General features: G+C 43.4%; 1 protein-coding gene across 1 annotated transcript; it reads right to left on the reverse strand.

Moving 5' to 3' along the window:
- Positions 1 to 21,641: 21,641 nt before the first annotated feature.
- LOC121991269 (oleosin-like) lies at positions 21,642 to 22,190 on the reverse strand. Its single transcript, XM_042545278.1, has one exon. It carries the CDS (start codon positions 22,188 to 22,190, stop codon positions 21,642 to 21,644), a length of 549 nt encoding a protein of 182 aa, XP_042401212.1.
- Between the last annotated feature and the right edge of the window lie 479 nt (positions 22,191 to 22,669).

The following is a 22,669-nucleotide window of genomic DNA, read 5'->3' on the forward strand; positions in this document are numbered from 1 at the left end:
CTTCATGTGAGCCGACCGGCTCAATGTCGAGCGCCTCCATCTCCTTGGCGGCCGAGGCTTCGAGCGCCGCCACCTTCCTCTTCAAAATACCGGCCATCATGGACTCCATGACAATGTCCGCTGCAAAGGAAAAAGGAGGAAATCAGTTGGCAATCAAGGCGAATGTACAAGTAAAATTCTTACCGAAGCCGCTCGGGAGGGGTGTCCTGATCGGACTCAGGCCAAATATGTACATCACCCCTTCTGGTAAGAACTTGTTGATATTGAGCTTCAGACCGGCTAGCATGTTGGCAGCGTGAAGATATTCCGGTCGGGTCTTGAACCTCTTTAGCTCAGGGGAGATTGGTGGTCCAACTTGCCACTGGGTTCGGAAGGAGGCCCGTTCGGGCATACAGAGATAGAAATAATATTCTTTCCAATGCTTATTGGAAGAAGGCAGTTTATTAAAGAAAACTAAACCAGGTCGAGCCTGGAACATGTAAGTGCCCAGCTCGGACTGTTTAGGGTAGTGGAAATAGTAGAAGACCTCCGGTCGGAGGGGAATGTTGTGGATTTTGAATAAGACGACAACGCCGCATAGAAGGCGTAAAGTGTTAGGAACTAGGCTTCCGAGCGGAATGCCAAAAAAATTGCAAACTTCAGCGATGAAGGGATGAATTGGAAATCGCAGACCGGCTGTGAATTGGTCGCGGAAAACACAGAAAGCTCCGCGCGGAGGTTTGTGTGGCCGAGCGGAGGGGGAGGGTAAGATGATTTCAAAATCAGAGGGGATATCAAAATTTTCCATCAGAATATCGGCGTCGCGCCGATCGAAGCACGACTCTAGGGTAGTATACCAAGGGCCGAGGGCTTGGTCTTGAGGCTGAGAGGAACTAGCCATCGTCCGAACGGGCGAAATCACAAAAGGTGAAGAGAGGCGGATGATAGAAGGAAGAAGATGATAGATGAAACAACGCCCAGATGACCAAAACTCGGGAAAGAAACGCAAAGAAAACACAAGAACTAAAGATAGAAAAGAAGAAGAGCCTTACAGAGAAGGATGAAGGTCGACGAAGAACACGGAATCGTCGGAAAACAGAAGAACAGGGTCGCCGGAGTGCTGAGAGAGAAACGCTGCGGAGCACGCGAAGATGCAAATGCGGTGAGGACGAGGAGGAGGCGAAGGCTTTATAAGGTTGAGCCCGAGCGGCCTCCACCGTCGGATGCAGGTCACGGGAACCGAAGCACGCATCAGGCCATCCATTTCAAACCGCCTCGATCCCGTCGGACACCACGCCGCCGCCGTACGCTGATGGCAGCATCACCACGTGGCATTCGGCTACTGGAGCGCATTTAATGAGCGCGTGCTCAGCCTTAATGTCAAAGATTGGCGTAAATTTCGAAAAGATCCGAGGAATGTCGGCGTTGACTGACGCTATAGCTACCCTCGTGGGGGCCGAGCGGAGGATAGTTTCACAGACGTCGCTCGGCGTGACTGGCAGTCCAATCAGTCGGACTAATCGCCTCCTTCGACTAGACTTGAAGGGGAGGCACGTGATCCGGCAGCAAGGTCGGGGGACCCCCTCTGGAGGGGAGCCAACGCCACGTGGAGGTCAAAGGTCAAAAGGGGCAGCACGAGGTCCGTCCGATCGGAGAAGCGGTGGGTGGACCGGCCGGACGGGTCCGGGCAGAATCAAAGACAACCCGGCGAGGAGTCGGGTTTCCGATGCTCCTGGTGAACAAGGTCGCCGGGCCGAGCGGGTGGCCCTCTCGACCGAGGCCAAAAGCAGCAATGCTGTGAAGGAACAGTCTCAGCCGAGCACACGACCGGGAATATCCCGAGCGGACCAGTACGTGCGTCCAGTCGGACGTGATGGGACTGCCGAGCGGCTGGGCGCTCGGCGTGGGGAGAGAAAAGACAAAAGGACAAAGGAACATCTTCTGACAACAAGCATGTTCGAAGACCAAGCCATGCACAGAGTCCTAGGACGGAAGGTTCTACTGTCCCATCAGAGAGGTGCTTGGACTATAGCAGTATGGTGTCAGGCAAGCTCCTCTGGCAAGCCCATACTGAGGTATGGTAAGAAGACACGTATATGCCTCGGTATGTGTGCATAAGCCTCCTCACAGCTCTATATAAGGGTCCTCATACTTCGCCGGAGGTACGCGATCTCTGAGATTGGAAGCCACTTCATATTTTCCTCTTGCCTGACTTGAGCGTCGGAGGGTTGTCGCCGGGAACCCCTTCCCGGCCCGACTTCCTTGCAGGTTCGCCGGAGATTAGTGCAGCTGATTGGAGATAGAGGAGAGCGCCACGTCCTCAACGTCCGTCGACTCAGCGTTCGGACAGGATCAATATCCTTAACTATCTTGCTGACACGTTGTACGTTGTGTATAATACAAAAAGAATGACTATGGAGCGGTGAGAGTCTTTGGATAAGAAGTACAAGACGGAGGATGCGGGGGTCAAGAAAATCATTGTGGGCCAATATCTAGACTACAAGATAGTTGACTCTAAGATGGTGATCAGCCAAGTTCAGGAGCTTCGGTGATCTTGCACGAGATCCACTCGGAAGGGATGATTCTGAGTGAAACCTTCCAAGTGGTTTCTATTATTGAGAAGCTGCCTCTCGGCTGGAAGAATTTCAAGAACTACCTGAATCACAAGCGGAAGGATATAAATGTGGAAGAACTCATTGTTAGACTTCGAATTAAAGAAGACAACAAGAGTTTGGAGAAAAGATTATTCTCTTAGGCTACTGTGAAAGATAACTTGGTCGAGCATGGTCAAAACTCGAAACGGAAGAACCGCACTCTAAAGGAAATAATGAACGTTCTTCTATTAACCTTTAGACTGTCAAAGTTCATGTGGGGGAACTATGTTAATAGTTAATTATCTTTTAAATAAGATACTCTGGAAAAAAATAGATAAAAGCTCTTATGAGTTGTAGAATGAAAGACAACTGTCCTATAAATATTTATGAATATGGGGGTATCTTGCTAAAGTTTTGATGCCTAATTCGAAAAGGATTAAGATATGATCAAAGTCTGTTGATTGCATATTTATTGGATATGCTCAAAATAGCAGTACATATTGGTTTTTGTGTATGAGTCACAAATACCGGATATACACAAGAACTCGATAATATAATCGAGGAATGCCTCATTCTTTGAGCATATGTTTCCGTATAAGACCCGAAAGGATGTTTGCTTCTCAAAATGGCATATGAAACACAAGAAGAAGATTATGAAGAATCAGTCGAGATTGAGCTTAGACAGAGTAAAAGAGCCCAAGTGGAAAAATCCTATGGAATAGATTTTATCACTTTCATATTTGAAAGTGAACCCTACAATTACTCAGAAGTAGTAAGCTCTTTTGATAGACCTCACTGGAGAGAGGCAATTGCATCTGAGATAAAATATATCTTGCAAAATCACACTTGGCAACTTGTGGATCTTCCTTCGGGAAGTAAACCATTAAGTTACAAGTGGATCTTCAAGAAGAAAATAAAGTCAGATGACACAATTGATAAGTATAAGGCTAGATTGGTAATCAAATGATACCGACAATGAGAATGCCTTGATTACTTTGATACGTATTCTTCGTTATCAAAAATAACTTCCATCAGAGTGTTGTTGACTCTTATCGCTCTATGGAAGCTAGAAATACATTAGATCGATGTAAAGATAGCCTTTCTAAATAGGAATTTAGAAGAGGAAATCTACATAAAGCAACCTAAAAGGTTTTCTATACTAGAACAGAAAAACAAGATTTATAGATTGGTGAAGTCATTATATGACTTAAACAAGTACCAAAGCAGTGACATAATAAATTTGACAATGTCATGAAGGAATGTGAATTCAAAATCAATGAGTGTGATAAATATGTCTACATGAAAGCTACAAAGAATGATTATGTCATCTTGTACCTATATGCAGATGACATACTTATTATTGAGAGTAATGATAAGATAATCAAATCCAATAAAGATATGTTGAACTCAAGATTTAACATGAAAGACATGGGCCTAGCTGCTATGATTCTAGGAATCAAAATTCTTAGAATAATAGAACTTGTTCTTAGTCAGTCTCATTACATAGACAAGATTCTTAAGAAATTCACCAAGGGTGATATTACGTTGACATGAACACCGAGTAAATATCTATCAAAAAATTAAGATGAAAGTATTTCTCAGATAGAGTATACTCTCGAGAGATTGGAAGTCTGATGTACCTGATGAGTTGTACACTACTAGACTTGGCCTACGCAGTAAGTAAACTGAGTGGATACACGAGTAATCCCGATGTTGAGTACTGAAAAGAGATAACAAGAGTACTGAGGTACTTGAGGTATACTCCTGAATATGGACTTCACTATACGAGATATCTTGCTGTGATTGAAGGATATAACGATGCGAGTTGGATATCTAACATAAAAGATTCTAAGTCTACGAGTGGATAATTATTAACTCTGGGAGGTGCGATCATTTCATGAAAATCTTTTAAACAAACTGTAATAATCAGATCAATGATGGAATATGAGTTGTAACTCTTGACAAATGTGGTGAAGAGGTTGAAAGACTACGACAATTCTTATAAGATATTCCGAGATGGCTGAAACTTGTGTCGACAATTTACATACATTGCTATAGTCAATCAGCAATTAGTCGATCATAGAGTCTTCTGTATAATGGTGAGTTTAAACACATACGTCATAGACATAATACCATTAGACAACTACTCAATGGGAGTTATCACTGTTGACTATGTGAAGTCAAAGGATAACCTAGTGGATCCGCTAAACAAAGGGTTAAATCAAGAGTTAGTTGCAAGCTTATTACGAGGAATGAGTTTGATGTTGTTGTCAGGAATCAGTACAGAGGACACCCAACCTATGTTGAATGGAGATCCCAAGAACTAGATTCAAAGGGACAACTAAATTGTAATGACTAGACATACTGTGGGGAATAATCCAATAAAATAATGATTGGACCAGGATAAGCCGATGAGCTTTTAATGATCAAGAATAGTAGATGACTACTTTTGAGGGATCATTTATGTGAGAAAGAAGTGGGGTCGTTTCGAAGAGAATTTGAGACACAATTCTTAAAGCGTGTCACAATTCACAAAAACAAGCGTGTTCATGGCTAAGAACGAACACACTCATGAGAACTGAGTTGTATCAGAGAGAGTTATGAGTGAGATATGTCAAATGCTTACATAGACGACAGAACAGTTGGAACAAACATCATGTCTACTATCATCCAGTATGCAAACAGATCTTTACAAAGAAAAGTTCAAAGGGTAAAAATCTATCTATCCTAAACTTGACTCAACTGCTGAATACTATCACATACCCTATATTCCATTTATGTGGATAATTGTTGGAAATGTGAATGGAATAAAGAGATGGAGAAGAAGAAACTCTATTATGCATGGATTTTTGTCCCACATTAGGAGTCTCTTAGATTTATTGTTGGTTTAAATTATAGCACATGCATTGATGTTGTGGACATATGCATGGGGAGAAGCTTTCTCTCATGGAAATAGGTACATATGTATAAAAACTGATTTGAGAGATAAACCGCATGACAAACCATACAAACATCAAGAGTTTTAAACCTCAACAGTTGAGGTAAACTCACCAATTATCCACTCACACATGCTATCACGACTTGGGCACATGACACCCAATGTGGTGGGCATGCCACCTCTCTTGCATGCACACAAAATACAACCACTCATTATAGTACACGTTCACATTACATTACACATTCATCAAACAAAAACCACTTGCATGTGACAAAAACAAAACACCATCTAGCTTCACTAGCTATCCATGGATGCAAGGAAAAAGACTACCATGCACACCTTGGACAGTAGGCCACAATGAACTCCAAAAATAGCATCATCAACACTTCAGCCATCGTTTCCTTCCACAAGCAGCCAACACCAAGGATTGCAGCACCAACCAATGAAATACTCCAATCACAATCCTCCACATTAGCAAGCAAAGACCACCATGTACACCAAGACATGCACGGATGCAAGCCAAAGCCTCAAGTAAAGCACGGACAATAAGCCAAATCCACATGCAAACTTCAGACAGCAGGCACAGTGAGCTCCAAAACATTTTCCTTCATGTTCAGTCAACATTACACCTTCAAACACCATCCAACAGCGGCCTTCAACCTACAAATGAAGTGCTCTAAGGGGGTTTCAAGTCCACAAATCGGTGGATATGTATTTAGACTTTCCGAAATAGTCAATCCACATCCGGTGCAATGCCTTGGTATCAGCACCTATTTCTAGCTTCCCACATATAATAGATTGAGCTAGAGGTGGCTAGATGTTGGGCCTTCATCTTTCTACCACCACCCTTGTAATGTCTCCCAAAAATTCTATGCAACTCCTCAAAGGATTTGAAGTTGCGCTTGATCTCCAGCCATTGCTTCACCTTACACCAAAGTTTAGGAACCACAGGGCATTCAAAGAAAACATGTTGATTTGATTCTTCTTGTTGTTGGCACATGACACAATCTTTATTTCGCTCATACTCCATTCTATCCTTCATTCTCAAGTTTCCATTTGCCAACATCCACAAGGTAAATCGGTGCTTTGGCATAATTTTCGATCTCCACACTACCGAGTTCCAAGTCACCTCGGAACCCCTTGGCATGAAAAATTGGTAAGCATTCACAACCCATTTTGTTCTATCCACAAACCAATCCATAAATGCCATGTTTGCTCTTCCGACTCCATTTGAGGTTCTCAAGATCTTGTTCCAAATTTTTATAAGTCTCTTGATCAACGGGGAGTCCAAAGCTTTGCTTTTCTATGCCCAAAAATCCGCACCTTTTATATAATGATGATGTACCCAATTTATCCATAAAGAATCAGTTTTAGACTTGATATCCCATAAGATTTTGCTCAACAATGCCTCATTCCATGCAAATAAGTCTCTAAGGCCATATCCCCCATCTTGCTTTGGTAGACAAATTTTTTTATAAGATATAGGAGGGTGTTTAAAGGACCAAACAAACATACGACAAATGGCCTTTAATCTTATGTATAACTCCACTAGGAATTAGAAGCATTGAAAGCAAAAAAGCATTCCATTCCTTGTAGAACCGCACCTATCAATTTCAATCTTTCGGCATATAACAAAGTATGCTTTGGTCAAGCATTTATCTTTCTTGTAATAGCATCTAGAAGTGGCCCCATAATTAGCAATTCTCAATTTTTCCACCGCCAATGGAATGCCCAAATATCGAAAGGGAAAAGAACCTTCTTGAAAATCCAAAAGATCAAGAATTTGGGCTATCACTCTTGCTTCTACACCGACCATGAAAATCTGTGTTTTTTGTGGATTTGCCTTTAGTTTTGAAGTCTTTTCAAAGAAATCCAAGCAATCTGCTAAGTGTTGTGTAGAAGATGTATCCGCTCAGCAAAACAACATAAGATCATCCACATAAATAAGGTGGGTGATACCCACCTCCTTGCACATTGGATGGAAGTGAAATGATGACAATCTAGAGGTGGTTTTGAGTTTCCTTGATAACACCTCAATACATAATCCAAACAATAAGGGAGAAACTGGATCCCCTTGCCTTAGTCCTCTTTGCCCACTGAAGAAACCATAAACTCCACCATTAAGAGAGATTGAGAAAGAGATCGTTGTGGCACATTCCTTGATCCAATTGTAATATCGTCGGGGAAAATCAAAACCAACGAGTGCCAACATAAGGCCCAATCCACCATGCCAAAAGCTTTTTTTAAATTAATTACTTTAATCATGCATCTAGAAGAAACCATTTTCCTTGCATACTTCCAGAGTAGCTCTTGGGTTAAATATATATTGTTACCTATGAAACGCCCCTTTATAAACGCTACTTGAGCCGGATCCAATAAGAAATCCATAACTTTCGATAACCGACCAGCAAGTATCTTCGAAATAATTTTATAGAATACATTGCAGCATGAAATTCCGCTACCCCCACCTCATGGTCTCCTTTTGGCACAAGTGAGATCAAGGAGTGGTTCCATTGCTTTAGTAGTTTGCCACTTTGAAAAAACTCTTGCACAGCTGTAATAAAATTGTTACCAATAATATCCCAAGATGAGGTAAAGAATTTTGAACTGTAGCCATCCGAACCTGGGCTTTTCCACACCCAATATCATGCAAAGCGGCTTTTATTTCTTCTAGCATCACCGGTTTGCTTATATTCTCAGTTTGTCCCAAGGTGAGCTTCCTTTCGGTGATCTCATTGCTGTCCAAAAATGTACACGCCTCTTTTTTCCCAAGTAAGTCATGAAAGTAGTCAACAAATTCCTCTGCAACATCACCTATACTTGTGGTTTGGTCCCTATTCCGTTTCTTGAGTGTGATAATTGCATTCCTCTTATTGTTCCTCTTCACCACATCATAAAAAAACTTTGTGCATTTATCCGCACTCTTCAAGTATACATTCTTGGTCCTTTATTGGTAGAATTATCTTTCCGCTTCGGCTAATAGATTTGCTTTCTTCCTTATGTGAATGTGCTCTATAGAAGTTGGGCCACCATCTAGAATTCCTCTTTGGACCTCCTCTAATTCTTCTTTTGCTCTCTTTACCTTCTCCGAGATGTGCCCAAAGTTATTCTTGTTTAGCTCCCTCAAGTACCTTTTCAAATGGAACATCTTTGCCTTAAGAACATATTGAGCATTTCCTTGTATAGGGGCTGCCCATGAGTCCTTCACAATCTTCTCAAAGTCTTCATTCAAAAGCCCACATGTTTCTAAATTTGAAAGCTCTATTTGGAGGCTGATCTTTGGGCAATGTATGCACAAGAGTACATGAATGGTCTGAGAGACAACTTGGTGTCGTGAACTTCGCATATGCATCAAAATATGTCATCAACCAAAAATAATTAACCAAAGCTCTATCTAGCTTGCAAGAAACGTTACCATTAAACCATGTAAAGTGACATCCAATGGAACGGAGATCCACCAACCCATAAGCTTGTGTAAAAATCTGTATATTTCTCATCTCATGATTTGTGACCGGAGAACCACCTTTCTTTTCATCAATAGAAGAGAATGAGTTAAAATCACCCATAACCATCCAAGCATCATTAATATTATCTCCCAAATCTGCAAGTACCTCCCATAACGGTCTTCTTGTGATAATTGAATGAAGTCCATAGACAAAAATTAGAAAGAAGCTCTTACTAGAGATGCGACATTGAATATGGCAATGTATATATTGATTCGTAGTCATAACAATATCCATATCAACCTTATGTAAATCCAAAATAATAGTATGCGGTCATGATTAGAAAAATTGAAGTTGTGTGCATGCCGCATACCTGAGAACCTCTTTTGCAATATAGGACTTAGTTGTTGGAGCAATCCCAATGGTCCGCGGGACCATAAGTTTTGGTGTTTGGACAAAGGGTTTAAGTTAGGTTCACCCTTGTATTTGATATGTGTATTTGAGTTGTGCAGGTTTGCAGGATACACATGTGACTCAGGTTGATGGCTTCGGGTCCGGTGAAGGATGGAGCATCCGAGGAACCATGGACAAAGCAGTGAGGACAAGGGCCGAGGGAAGCGACTTCGAGGCATACGCAAAGAATGGCATTGGGGATGAGCCGCGGGCTTGAATGCATCCAAGGGACGAGAACCAAAGGAAGTAGGCTTGAAGGCAAGAGGTCAAAACTGCAAATAAAGCGTCAAATGAGTCATAAGGGTGAGGGTACTAGTGCATGAGAGATTGTACTCGGAGTAAAATCCTAGTTTTAGGGTTTTACTGTAGCGACACTGTAGTAGCACTGTAGCGCTACTGTAGCAGTACTGTAGCAATCGACTGCATGTTTTAGCAGTCAACTGGTGCAGTCGACTGGCAGCGAACAGAATGTCTCTGTTCGCTCGGTTAGTGTGAAATCGAGCCGTTGGGATGTAACGGTCGAATTTCCACAGAGGGCAGTCGACTGCATGTTTTAGCAGTCGACTGGTAGGCGGGATTTTCCAACCCGTGGCCTATATAACCAAGCCTTGGAAGCTTGGTTGAGGTTGCCGAAATAGAGGTGGTTAATCTCTATTAGTAGTCTACTTGTGCCCTAGCTTGTAAAGAGTCCTTGGTGAGAGTTGTGGTGAAGTTTCTCCACCCACAAGGAGCTACGTGAGCTAGCCGGAGGTCTTCCGGGGAGTAATCCACCGACGGATAGGGATCGTCCACCTTACGGACAGCCGTGGAGTAGGAGCTTTATCTCCGAACCACGTAAATCGGCGTGTGTTGGTTTGCTTGCTCTTTCTTGTTCTTTGTATTTGTATTTAGCTTTCGTATTTGTGTTTGTATTATTTGTATTCCGCTGCGCAACTAACAAATACGTAGAAAGCGATCGATTTGGGGGTGTCGTCTATCCAACCCCCCTTCAAGCCGGCCGTCCGATCACCTAACAAGTGGTATCAGAGCGAGGACGCTCTCTATTGGACTAACCGCCAAGGAGGCAAAAAGATGACCGGCTTGATTGAACCTCCAAAGTTTGAAGGAGGAAGCCTTGGGGACATCACATATTGGATGATGAAGATGGAGATCTTCTTCAATACGGATTGGGACACCATGATGGTGGTAAAGGAGCCATTCAAAGTCCCAAAGGACAAGAAAGGAAAGAAGCTCCAAACACAACATTGGACGGAGGAGCAAACCTCACGATCGGAGGCAAACTCAAAGGTAATAGCAATTTTAATTGATTTATTGCCTCATAATGCGATAAGTGGTGTAGGTAAATATGAGAACGCCCATGAATTGTGGAGCAAAGTGAAGAAATTACCATGGGAGGAATTTTTGCCTACACAAGAAGAAGAAGAAAAATCCGAAGAAAGTGATGAAGTGGTCCAAGAGGAGAAGAAGGACCAATCGGATGTGGAGCCCAAGGAGATGGGCTTAGTAGCTCAAGAAGAGGAGGTGGAGCAAACGGAAGTTGAGTCACCCTCAACATCCGAGGAGGAGAAGGAAGATGAGGCATCATCTACATCCTCAAGAATTGAAGAAGATTCCAAGACAAGTGAAGAAGAAAAAGTCTTGGAAGTCAACATAGCAAGTACCTCCACCGAAGTGAAGTCAAAGAACAACATAATTTGCTTCGATTGCAATGAAAAAGGACACTATAAGAGTAGGTATCCAATGGGTAAGAAAGAGGTAATTCCTAAACCCATTCAAATTAATTTGAACACTAATGTGGGTTGTAGGAATAATGGTGCCAATAGGAAGAAATGACACATAGTGTGCTTCACGTGTAGTGAGCGGGGTCATTACCATACCAAATGCCCAAAGAAGAAAGAAATCAAGAAGTTGGCACATTTGAAGAAGGAGAAGAAGAAGTGGAGGAAGAATAGAGCCTCGTGTCAAGGGGGAGCTCCAAAGGTAAAGGGTAAGGTAAACCCTAATTTAAATTTGAAGTCAAATTTAAATTCCTCCATGCATGTTAGGAAAACTAATGTTAATCATTATATGCCCATACAAAATTTTGGTTTCAAATATCATGATAGGAGTAGGGTAACTGTAGATCAAAAACCCTAGGAGACCCATTCATGAAAAATCTAGAAATGGTAGACCTAAGGAGACCCAAGGCATTAATCCCAAGAAAGGGAGACATATGCCTAGAAAGGGTAGGTCTAGGAATGTCCAATTTGGACAAATTAACTCTAGGGTTAGGAATCTAGAGAAGGAGAATCAAGCCTTAAGGGGAAAGCTTGATAAGTTAGAACAATTCCTTAAGAGATTCAATGTTGGATCTAAGGAATTAAATATGGTGTTGGGTAGCCAAAGACCCAACCATGATAGATCGGGCTTGGGATACCGATCTAGTCCCTCCAAGGCTAATGAGAGATCATGTGCTAGGGTGGCAAATGATCATGGCAAGGGAGAGTTCTCCAAAGCTAAGGGAAAGTCTTATGCTAGGGTTGCATATGAATATAGCAAGGAGAAGCCAATAAATGGAAAGGGAAAGCCATTTAATGGTAAGGAGAAATTAACCAAGGACAAAGTGTCCAAGGTTAAGAAAGTTAAATTTATAGGCCAAGTGTCACTGGAGGTGCACCGGAATGGCCTAGCCATTGTGGATGAGTCACCTAGGGAGGTGGCTAAGGCTAAGAGCTCTAGGGGGAGCTCAAAGAGTCAATTTGGGACCCATGGCCAATGGATCTCAAGTGGGTTTTAATTGGTAGTCTAGGTTAGGTCATGGAATGTGCCAAGTGGTTTGGAGACGGACTTGAGTCTCAAACCTAGGGAATTGGCACACATGGGTTGTGTTTCATGCTTGAAAATATGACATTGGGGTCATATAGCATGATAATTGGTTTTGGATGTATAGATGCTATATAAACCAATGCTAGGGATGCATTGTGGGTTAGTATGGGCAAATACATCAAGAGGAAGCCGAAACTAGGACTTTAGGTCAAGGTTCAATTGAACTTTTTAGCTAGTTTTGTGTCAATCTTGGGATTGGTGATAGATATATTTTTATATATATTTTTCCCAAGTAGATATTGATATAATAGACCTCTCCACAAAATTTGGGTATTTTTGGAGGTTTGTGAAATTTCTGACGCATTTATGAAGTTGGCCAGAAAAGGCTGATTTTTTCATGAATAGTGTACCAGTCGACTGGTAACACTGTTCACGAGCACAGAATGTCTCTGTAAGCTCGTTTTCATGGGGGAAGTCAACTGGTACTTCTTGCAGTCGACTGATACCAGTCTGAAAGTGTTTTCAACACTGGATTTTGACCGGGTCAGCTCGTATAGATGTATGAAATCTATGGGGGATTAATACATGAGTTTAGAGTCAATTTGGATGACAAGTTGTCAACAATTAGGATATTGTTGGAGAACTTTTTGGATGTTAGGCAAAGGGGGAGAAGTAAGGTTTAGTTGGGAAAACCTGAAAGTACCTTTGCGTGGGGGGGAGCCTTGGGATAGGTTCTTAAAAAGCCCGTTGTAAAAATCCTAGTTCATTAGGTAGCGTAGGTGTAGGGGGAGCCTTGGGATAGGTTCAAATGCATGATGCATTGTTACGGTGGTTGCCAAGTGTGTAACCTTGGCAACGTAAGTCCATTCGGCAGTGTAAGTCCAAGTGTGTAGCCTTGGCAACGCAAGTCCATTCAGCGGTGTAAGTCCAAGTGTGTAGCCTTGGCAACGTAAGTCCATTTGTTTTAGCATGTTTATTTGCTATATGTTTTCCCTAACTTAAACGTATTGCCAAACACCAAAAAGGGGGAGATTGTTGGAGCAATCTCAATGGTCCGCGAGACCATGTGTTTTGGTGTTTGGGCAAAGAGTTTAAGTTAGGTTCACCCTTGTATTTGATATGTGTATTTGAGTTGTGCAGGTTTGCAGGATACACATGTGACTCAGGTTGATGGCTTCGGGTCCGGTGAAGGATGGAGCATCCGAGGGGCCGTGGACAAAGCAGTGAGGACAAGGGCAGAGGGAAGCGACTTCGAGGCATACGCGAAGGATGACATTGGGGACGAGCCGCGGGCTTGAATGCATCCGAGGGACGAGAACCAAAGGAAGTAGGCTTGAAGGCAAGAGGTCAAAACTGCAAATGAAGCGTCAAATGAGTCATAAGGGTGAGGGTACGAGTGCATGAGAGATTGTACTAGGAGTAAAATCCTAGTTTTAGGAGTTTACTGTAGCAGTACTGTAGCGCTACTGTAGCAGTACTGTAGCAGTCGACTGCATGTTTTAGCAGTCGACTGGCAGCGAACAGAATGTCTCTGTTCGCTCGGTTAGTGTGAAATCGAGTCGTTGGGATGTAACGGTCGAATTTCCACAGAGGGCAGTCGACTGGTAGGCGGGGTTTTCCAACCCGTGGCCTATATAACCAAGCCTTGGAAGCTTGGTTGAGGTTGCCGAAATAGAGGTGGTTAATCTCTATTAGTAGTCTACTTGTGCCCTAGCTTGTAAAGAGTCCTTGGTGAGAGTTGTGGTGAGGTTTCTCCACCCACAAAGAGCTACGTGAGCTAGCCGGAGGTCTTCCGGGGAGTAATCCACCGACGGATAGGGATCGTCCACCTTACGGACAGCCGTGGAGTAGGAGCTTTATCTCCGAACCACGTAAATCGGCGTGTGTTGGTTTGCTTGCTCTTTCTTGTTCTTTGTATTTGTATTTAGCTTTCGTATTTGTGTTTGTATTATTTGTATTCCGCTGCGCAACTAACAAATACGTAGAAAGCGATCGATTTGGGGGCGCCGTCTATCCAACCGCCCTTCAAGCCGGCCGTCTGATCACCCAACAAGTGGTATCAGAGCGAGGACGCTCTCTATTGGACTAACCGCCAAGGAGGCAAAAAGATGACCGGCTTGATTGAACCTCCAAAGTTTGAAGGAGGAAGCCTTGGGGACATTACCTATTGGATGATGAAGATGGAGATCTTCTTCAACACTGATTGGGACACCATGATGGTGGTAAAGGAGCCATTCAAAGTCCCAAAGGACAAGAAAGGAAAGAAGCTCCGAACACGACATTGGACGGAGGAGCAAACCTCACGATCGGAGGCAAACTCAAAGGTAATAGCAATTTTAATTGATTTATTGCCTCCTAATGCGATAAGTGGTGTAGGTAAATATGAGAACGCCCATGAATTGTGGAGCAAAGTGAAGAAATTACCATGGGAGGAATTTTTGCCTACACAAATAGAAGAAGAAAAATCCGAAGAAAGTGATGAAGTGGTCCAAGAGGAGAAGAAGGACCAATCGGATGTGGAGCCCAAGGAGATGGGCTTAGTAGCTCAAGAAGAGGAGGTGGAGCAAACGGAAGTTGAGTCACCCTCAACATCCGAGGAGGAGAAGGAAGATGAGGCATCATCTACATCCTCAAGAATTGAAGAAGATTCCAAGACAAGTGAAGAAGAAAAAGTCTTGGAAGTCAACATAGCAAGCACCTCCACCGAAGTGAAGTCAAAGAACAACATAATTTGCTTCGGTTGCAATGAAAAAGGACACTATAAGAGTAGGTGTCCAATGGGTAAGAAAGAGGTAACTCCTAAACCCATTCAAATTAATTTGAACACTAATGTGGGTTGTAGGAATAATGGTGCCAATAGGAAGAAATGGCACATAGTGTGCTTCACGTGTAGTGAGCGGGGTCATTACCACACCAAATGCCCAAAGAAGAAAGAAATCAAGAAGTTGGCGCATTTGAAGAAGGAGAAGAAGAAGTGGAGGAAGAATAGAGCCTCGTGTCAAGGGGGAGCTCCAAAGGTAAAGGGTAAGGTAAACCCTAATTTAAATTTGAAGTCAAATTTAAATTCCTCCATGCATATTAGGAAAAATAATGTTAATCATTATATACCCATACAAAATTTTGGTTTTAAATATCATGATAGGAGTAGGGTAACTGTAGATCAAAATCCTAGGAGACCCATTCATGAAAAATCTAGAAATGGTAGACCTAAGGAGACCCAAGGCATTAATCCCAAGAAAGGGAGACATATGCCTAGAAAGGGTAGGTCTAGGAATGTCCAATTTGGACAAATTAACTCTAGGGTTAGGAATCTAGAGAAGGAGAATCAAGCCTTAAGGGGAAAGCTTGATAAGTTAGAACAATTCCTTAAGAGATTCGATGTTGGATCTAAGGAATTAAATATGGTGTTGGGTAGCCAAAGACCCAACCATGATAGATCGGGCTTGGGATACCGATCTAGTCCCTCCAAGGCTAATGAGAGATCATGTGCTAGGGTGGCAAATGATCATGGCAAGGGAGAGTTCTCCAAAGCTAAGGGAAAGTCTTATGCTAGGGTTGCATATGACTATAGCAAGGAGAAGGCAATAAATGGCAAGGGAAAATCATTTAATGGTAAGGAGAAATTAACCAAGGACAAAGTGTCCAAGGTTAAGAAAGTTAAATTTGTAGGCCAAGTGTCACCGGAGGTGCACCGGAGTGGCCTAGCCATTGTGGATGAGTCACCTAGGGAGGTGGCTAAGGCTAAGAGCTCTAGGGGGAGCTCAAAGAGTCAATTTGGGACCCATGGCCAATGGATCTCAAGTGGGTTTTACTTGGGAGTCTAAGTTAGGTCATGGAATGTGCCAAGTGGTTTGGAGACGGACTTGAGTCTCAAACCTAGGGAATTGGCACACATGGGTTGTGTTTCATGTTTGAAAATATGACATTGGGGTCATATAGCATGATAATTGGTTTTGGATGTATAGATGCCATATAAACCAATGCTAGAGATGCATTGTGAGTTAGTATGGGTAAATACATCAAGAGGAAGCCGAAACTAGGACTTTAGGTCAAGGTTCAATTGAACTTTTTAGCTAGTTTTGTGTTTTGTGTCAATCTTGTGATTGGTGATAGATATATTTTTATATATATTTTTCCCAAGTAGATATTGATATAATAGACCTCTCCACAAAATTTGGGGATTTTTGGAGGTCTGTGGAATTTCTGGCGCATTTCTGAAGTTGTCAAGAAAGGGCTGATTTTTTTCATGAATAGTGTACCAGTCGACTGGTACAGTTACCAGTCGACTGGTAACACTGTTCACGAGCACAGAATGTCTCTATATGCTCGTTTTCATGGGGGCAGTCGACTGGTACTTCTTGTAATCGACTGATACCAGTCTGAAAGTGTTTTCACCGGGTCAACTCGTATAGATGTATGAAATCCATGGGGGATTAATACATGAGTTTAGGGTCAATTTGGATGACAAGTTGTCAACAATTAGGATATTGTTGGAGAACTTTTTGGATGTTAGGCAAAAGGGGAGAAGTAAGGTTTAGTTGGGAAAACCTGAAAGTACCTTTGCGAAGGGGGAGCCTTGGGATAAGTTCTTTAAAAGCCCGTTGTAAAAATCTTAGTTCATTAGGGAGCGTAGGTGTAGGGGGAGCCTTGGGATAGGTTCAAATGCATGATGCATTGTTACGGCGGTTGCCAAGTGTGTAACCTTGGCAACGTAAGTCCATTCGACAGTGTAAGTCCAAGTGTGTAGCATTGGCAACGCAAGTCCATTCAGCGATGTAAGTCCAAGTGTGTAGCCTTGGCAACGTAAGTCCATTTATTTTAGCATGTTTATTTGCTATATGTTTTCCCTAACTTAAACGTATTGCCAAACACCAAAAAGGGGGAGATTGTTGGAGCAATCCCAATGGTCCGCGAGACCATGTGTCTTGGTGTTTGGGCAAAGGATTTAAGTTAGGTTCACCCTTGTATTTGATATGTGTATTTGAGTTATGCAGGTTTGCAGGATACACATGTGAATCAGGTTGATGGCTTCGGGTCCGGTGAAGGATGGAGCATCCGAGGGACCGTGGACAAATCAGTGAGGACAAGGGCCGAGGGAAACGACTTCGAGGCATACGCGAAGGATGGCATTGGGGACGAGCCACGGGCTTGAATGCATCCGAGGGACGAGAACCAAAGGAAGTATGCTTGAAGGCAAGAGGTCAAAACTGCAAATGAAGCGTCAAATGAGTCATAAGGGTGAGGGTACGAGTGCATGAGAGATTGTACTCGGAGTAAAATCCTAGTTTTAGGATTTTACTATAGCAGCACTGTAGCGCTACTGTAGCAGTCGACTGCATGTTTTAGCAGTCGACTGGCAGCGAACAGAATGTCTCTGTTCGCTCGATTAGTGTGAAATCGAGCCGTTGGGATGTAACGGTCGAATTTTCACAGAGGGCAGTCGACTGCATGTTTTAGCAGTCGACTGGTAGGTGGGGTTTTCCAACCCGTGGCCTATATAACCAAGCCTTGGAAGCTTGGTTGAGGTTGCCGAAATAGAGGTGGTTAATCTCTATTAGTAGTCTACTTGTGCCCTAGCTTGTAAAGAGTCCTTGGTGAGAGTTGTGGTGAGGTTTCTCCACCCACAAGGAGCTACGTGAGCTAGCCGGAGGTCTTCCGGGGAGTAATCCACCGACGGATAGGGATCGTCCACCTTACGGACAGCCGTGGAGTAGGAGCTTTATCTCCGAACCACGTAAATCGGCGTGTGTTGGTTTGCTTGCTCTTTCTTGTTCTTTGTATTTGTATTTAGCTTTCGTATTTGTGTTTGTATTATTTGTATTCCGCTGCGCAACTAACAAATACGTAGAAAGCGATCGATTTGGGGGCGCCGTCTATCCAACCGCCCTTCAAGCCGACCGTCCGATCACCCAACATTAGTGACTCTTCCTTGAGTTTTGTTTCCATTAACGCCATAACTTGAATGTCGTTTTGCTGAAGGAGATATTGCACCCCTCCATGCTTTAGGGCTTTTGAAAGTCTCTAATATTCCAAGAGACAACCTTTATTTATGACCATTGCAGGTTGCTAGCACCCGTTGTCTTGTACCAATTGTAGGGTCGGGTGTACTACTTGTCGTATCCCCACTCGCAGATGATGTAGCAGTGGGCAATGAGGAAGATGTTGATACCTTCGATACCGTATGAATAGTCTCACTTGCTGCCCCATCTTCTTGTGATGCCTTGGAGGAAGAAGTAGAGGAGGAGGATGAGCTCCCTTCACTTGAAATTGTTAGCTGTTGGACCACTTTCGGTGGCTGCACTTGCTCGGTTTCTCTATGCACCTCTTCATTTGTTTCCACATCTTGAGGGGGTTGTTGTTGTGGCATTCGTTCCTCTCCTTGGTAGGCTTCATTCTCACAATTGGGAAGAATTATATCTACCGATATAGTGTTGTTCACAACGACAATTGCAAGCTCTTGTTGATCAACCGTCACCTCAACATTTGGTCCTTGTTGCGTTGTCACCATTGTTGTTTTGTACAATTTCTATATATTGTTCTTATCCTCTCGCGACCTCTAGTTGATTGAGATCTTGGTCTCCCATATCCTTGCATATTTGGATCAGTTTGGGGGTTGTTTCGTTGTTACCCAACCTGTGTACCCTTTCCCCGGTAATTCTCCGATCGATGACACAATTTGTTGCATGTTTTACAAAAATTCGGGACCATTTCATATATGATTTTCAAATCCACTTGAACACCAGCAGGTAGGGTGATGGGGACTTTATGAACACGTTCACCAATAGCCGGAATCTCCACCATAAGCCTTGCATACTCCAAGCTTTCCCTTGTCCTAGTCAAATTATCAGTGTACAACGGTTTGCCAACTTCCAATCCAATCTTGCTTACCATAAATTGGCTCCAATAATTTGGTGGGAGGCCATGAATTTGTATCCATGCGAGCACAAACCTTCAATCTTCATCGAACAGAAAACATTTGGGCATTATCTTCAAGAACATCGAAACACCGAAGGCAAAGTAAGGTCGTTCTTGGCGGTCGATCTTCTTCTTTATCAAACTTATACACTACTCAACCACTCTTGTGTAGGAAGAATTTGTGAGGTGTCTTCTATTGGGAACCAATGTATTAGACTCCATATTTACCCGGATGACGACCCATGAAGCATCCAACTAAACAAAACCCCATTGCATCCTCCACATTGTCTATGTCTTCAAAACGGAAGGCTAATCTTTCTCCTTTTGCTTCGTACTGATCTAGGTTCATAACAAGCTTAGTTTTGCGATTATTCTTGAAAAGTCCAGCCCAATCTTGCTTCTTTGGTGGTAGATCGGTCCTCTCATCATTCACAACATTCTTCCTTTGGTCCGGCATGGTGTTGGCGCCGAACCTTGACGTTCTTCCCTCTCCGGCAAGGTTTCCACCTCCTCCACCGGTGGTGGTGGTGGTGGAGGACTTCCTTGGGCATTTGGTGGCTGAGGGGAAGCCCTTGCACGCTGTGAGGTGGCCACCTCATCAAGTTCCTTAGCCACATCATCATGGTGGTCCAAATCAGCCATGTTCGGTTTGTCCACTTGTACACTTGTGTTTGCCACATAGGATGCTTCCTTTGCCACCTCATCTTCACTTGCCACCTCCCTAGGCCCCTTTTGACCAGAGTGTCTCTTGCGCTTCCCTTTTCCTTTAGCCATGAAGAGAGGAAACAAGATGCACTTTGGAAATGTTTCACCTCTCTAGTTGGCTAATGAGAGCTCTTGGCATTTGTTGTCTTTGACCAAACCTTAGGTGAGTTGGCAGCCTCCAAACCTCCCCCAACCACTTGGCAGCACAAGAGTGGAGGGGAGGGCCGGCCTTGGCCTGAGAAGATGGCCAGAGCCCCAATAGTTCGCCAAAAGTTAGTCGAAAGTGCAAAAAACTATCGTTTGACACTAGAATGAGGGAAAATCAACTATATGGTCACCTACCTTGTTGTTTAAGTCTCAAAACACTACAAGAAAGCCCTCCACAGGTCGTGGAAGGCACCCATAGCGAGAACGAGCCCTCGTCCTACCGGTGAGGAGGAAGAAAACCTCCCTCGGTCATGATGGGGTTGTCCACGCAAAGAAACCACCGGAGCACCAAGAATCCTAGAGAGAAGTTGGAGCTTCTCTCACTAAAACCTTCCACTGTGAGCGAGAAGTTCTCTCTCACGCGTGGATGCAAGCGGGTGCAAATTCAGGGTCCAAATTTGTACTGATCCAAGTTAACTTGTGTGGAGCACGACCTACACGTGTCAAATGCTAGACCGGTCAAGGTAAGATTTGCCCAAGCGAATAAACCAATATTTTACCACGTTTTTTTTACTATTCATGTGAAACGGATGAATTAATTTTAATTAATTCAATTCAATTGAATTGTCGACATTAATGACAATAAATGTTCATTAATTCATTCAATTGGAGTTGTCGATAATTAATGGTAATAAATTATCATCCAATTGGAAATGTCGATAATTAATGACAATAAATGACCATTAATCGTCATTTATTATGCCCAAATGTTGACCCCCTATATAAGGAACTCAGATCTTGAGTTGAAAAGATAGAGCGAGAGAAAGAGCAAGAAGCGAACCTTTGTCCATCCGTGTTCTCTCACAAAAACTTTCTCAGCTGTGTATTCGTTCGACTGAACTACTCGTGATAGCACTCAGATACATATTCAGTTTGTCGTGATGGACCCGTGCTCGGTGGTGATCACGGTTTTGTTGTTGTATCCTAGGAAACAAACGACCCGAGAGAACCTCAAAGAACAGCTGAAGGTGAGGCGAATCTGTTTCAGAAAACTGCGTTGAGCGCAAGTCTTGACATCTTACTTGATAAATTCCCTTCCTGACTCAACGATCGACTCCCAATTTTACTACACATCGGATCAACTCTACGACTCGAAACACAGGAAGCTTGGCAAAATCAATCCTACTGGTAACTTAAGATTATCCACTTAGTTCATCATAACATATAAGTTAGAATTAATTTTATATAATTTCAATCCAATTAACTTTATAAAACAGATTGCCGGACATATTTTATTTTACTCGATATGTGAGATGATTAATTTGCATCAGCGAGGTGTTTGCTTGGAGATGGCAGTGGAATTTTAGGCTTCGAGCATTGCACAATACTGTGTACTTCAGTAAAATAATTCTTGGAGGAAAATTTTATTTTAATTATTATTACTACATTTTCTAACATGGTCTAGAGTAGCAACGTGCGTTTGATAAGGAATTAAACTGTATATAAAACCTAAATTCTTCTTGTCTTATTGTAGTAATTAAAAATCTGCCTGCCGCCGCCGCCCCAAAACGTACTCTGTTTTAGTCTTCCAAGTGTTGAACGAAGCTGAACCGGCAGCGTCTTCATGATCGGAACAACACACTGATTCCCCTCCCCGATCGATCACGCCCCCGGCGCCGCGTCTTTCGGGCGGCTCTTCGAGTGGCCGCCGAACTCGCGGCCTCTGCGCGCGTAGTCCACTCGGTCGAAGCCCGCCGCGCGCCACCCCTTCGCGTACCGGTAGACCCAGGCGGCGCCGGCCACCCCCGCGGCCGCGAAAGCGCACGCCGGCACCGCCACGGAGGTCACCAAGAACGCGATGGCTACTGGCGGCGCCCAGATGGGGCTCGTGAGGAGCGCGGCGGGGCCGAGGAAGACGAGGGTGAGCGCGCCGGTGAGGAAGAGGAGGATTCCTCCGGAGGTGAGGAGGGCGAGGAGGCCGATGAGCTTCTGGGCGGAGGTGGGCGCGCGGTGGCGGAGTCCGCCCGGACACGGCCTCACGGCGGAGCCGGTGGCTGACGGTCGCGCGGGGCTCGACGCTGGTCCGGTGCCGGCCGTTGGCTCTTCCATGGAGAGTGGCGCGTTGAGGAGGAAGAGAAGAGACAGTGAGGAGGAAGATATAAAGGGCGAATGGGTGAAGGGGCGTGGTGACACGTAGTGAAGGAGTTGCATGCAAAGCGAGCCGTTCGAGCTAGCTCCGTTTGCAAAAGCTTGGTTTCAGGCAAAGGACTCGTTCTGTCCATTCTGTTTTTTTTTTTTTTTTAACCGATTCATTTTGACCGATCCGGTCCGAAATTTATCAGCATTTGGGGTGAAAATCCTAAAAAGAACCACGATCCTAAAAATATAGTTCATCCCTATATTTTATAAAAAGAGATAAACTATAGGGTCAATTTATAACTCTCTAATATATTAGTATACAGTGGATAGGTTGGACAGCCAATTAAATTATTTAGATGAACGAACAAGACTACAACAGTTTGGATAAATTTAATGGGGCAAATTGTAAGGAAAAAAAATCAGATAAATGTCCCTCTCTGCAAAAGAACTTTTACTATTAAGTGTAATTAGGGAGGTCAAAAATACACGCGATTTGATAATCTTATCTAAATCGATCTAAAAAACAATTAATTTTAAATTAGAGATTTTCA

The sequence above is a fragment of the Zingiber officinale genome, chromosome 6B, assembly GCF_018446385.1.
Source record: "Zingiber officinale cultivar Zhangliang chromosome 6B, Zo_v1.1, whole genome shotgun sequence".
Lineage (NCBI taxonomy): Eukaryota > Viridiplantae > Streptophyta > Magnoliopsida > Zingiberales > Zingiberaceae > Zingiber > Zingiber officinale.

Coding starts and splice junctions, on each gene's coding strand:
- LOC121991269 (XM_042545278.1), bottom strand. CDS start 22,190: ATGCAACTCCTTCACTACGTGTCACCACGCCCCTTCACCCATTCGCCC.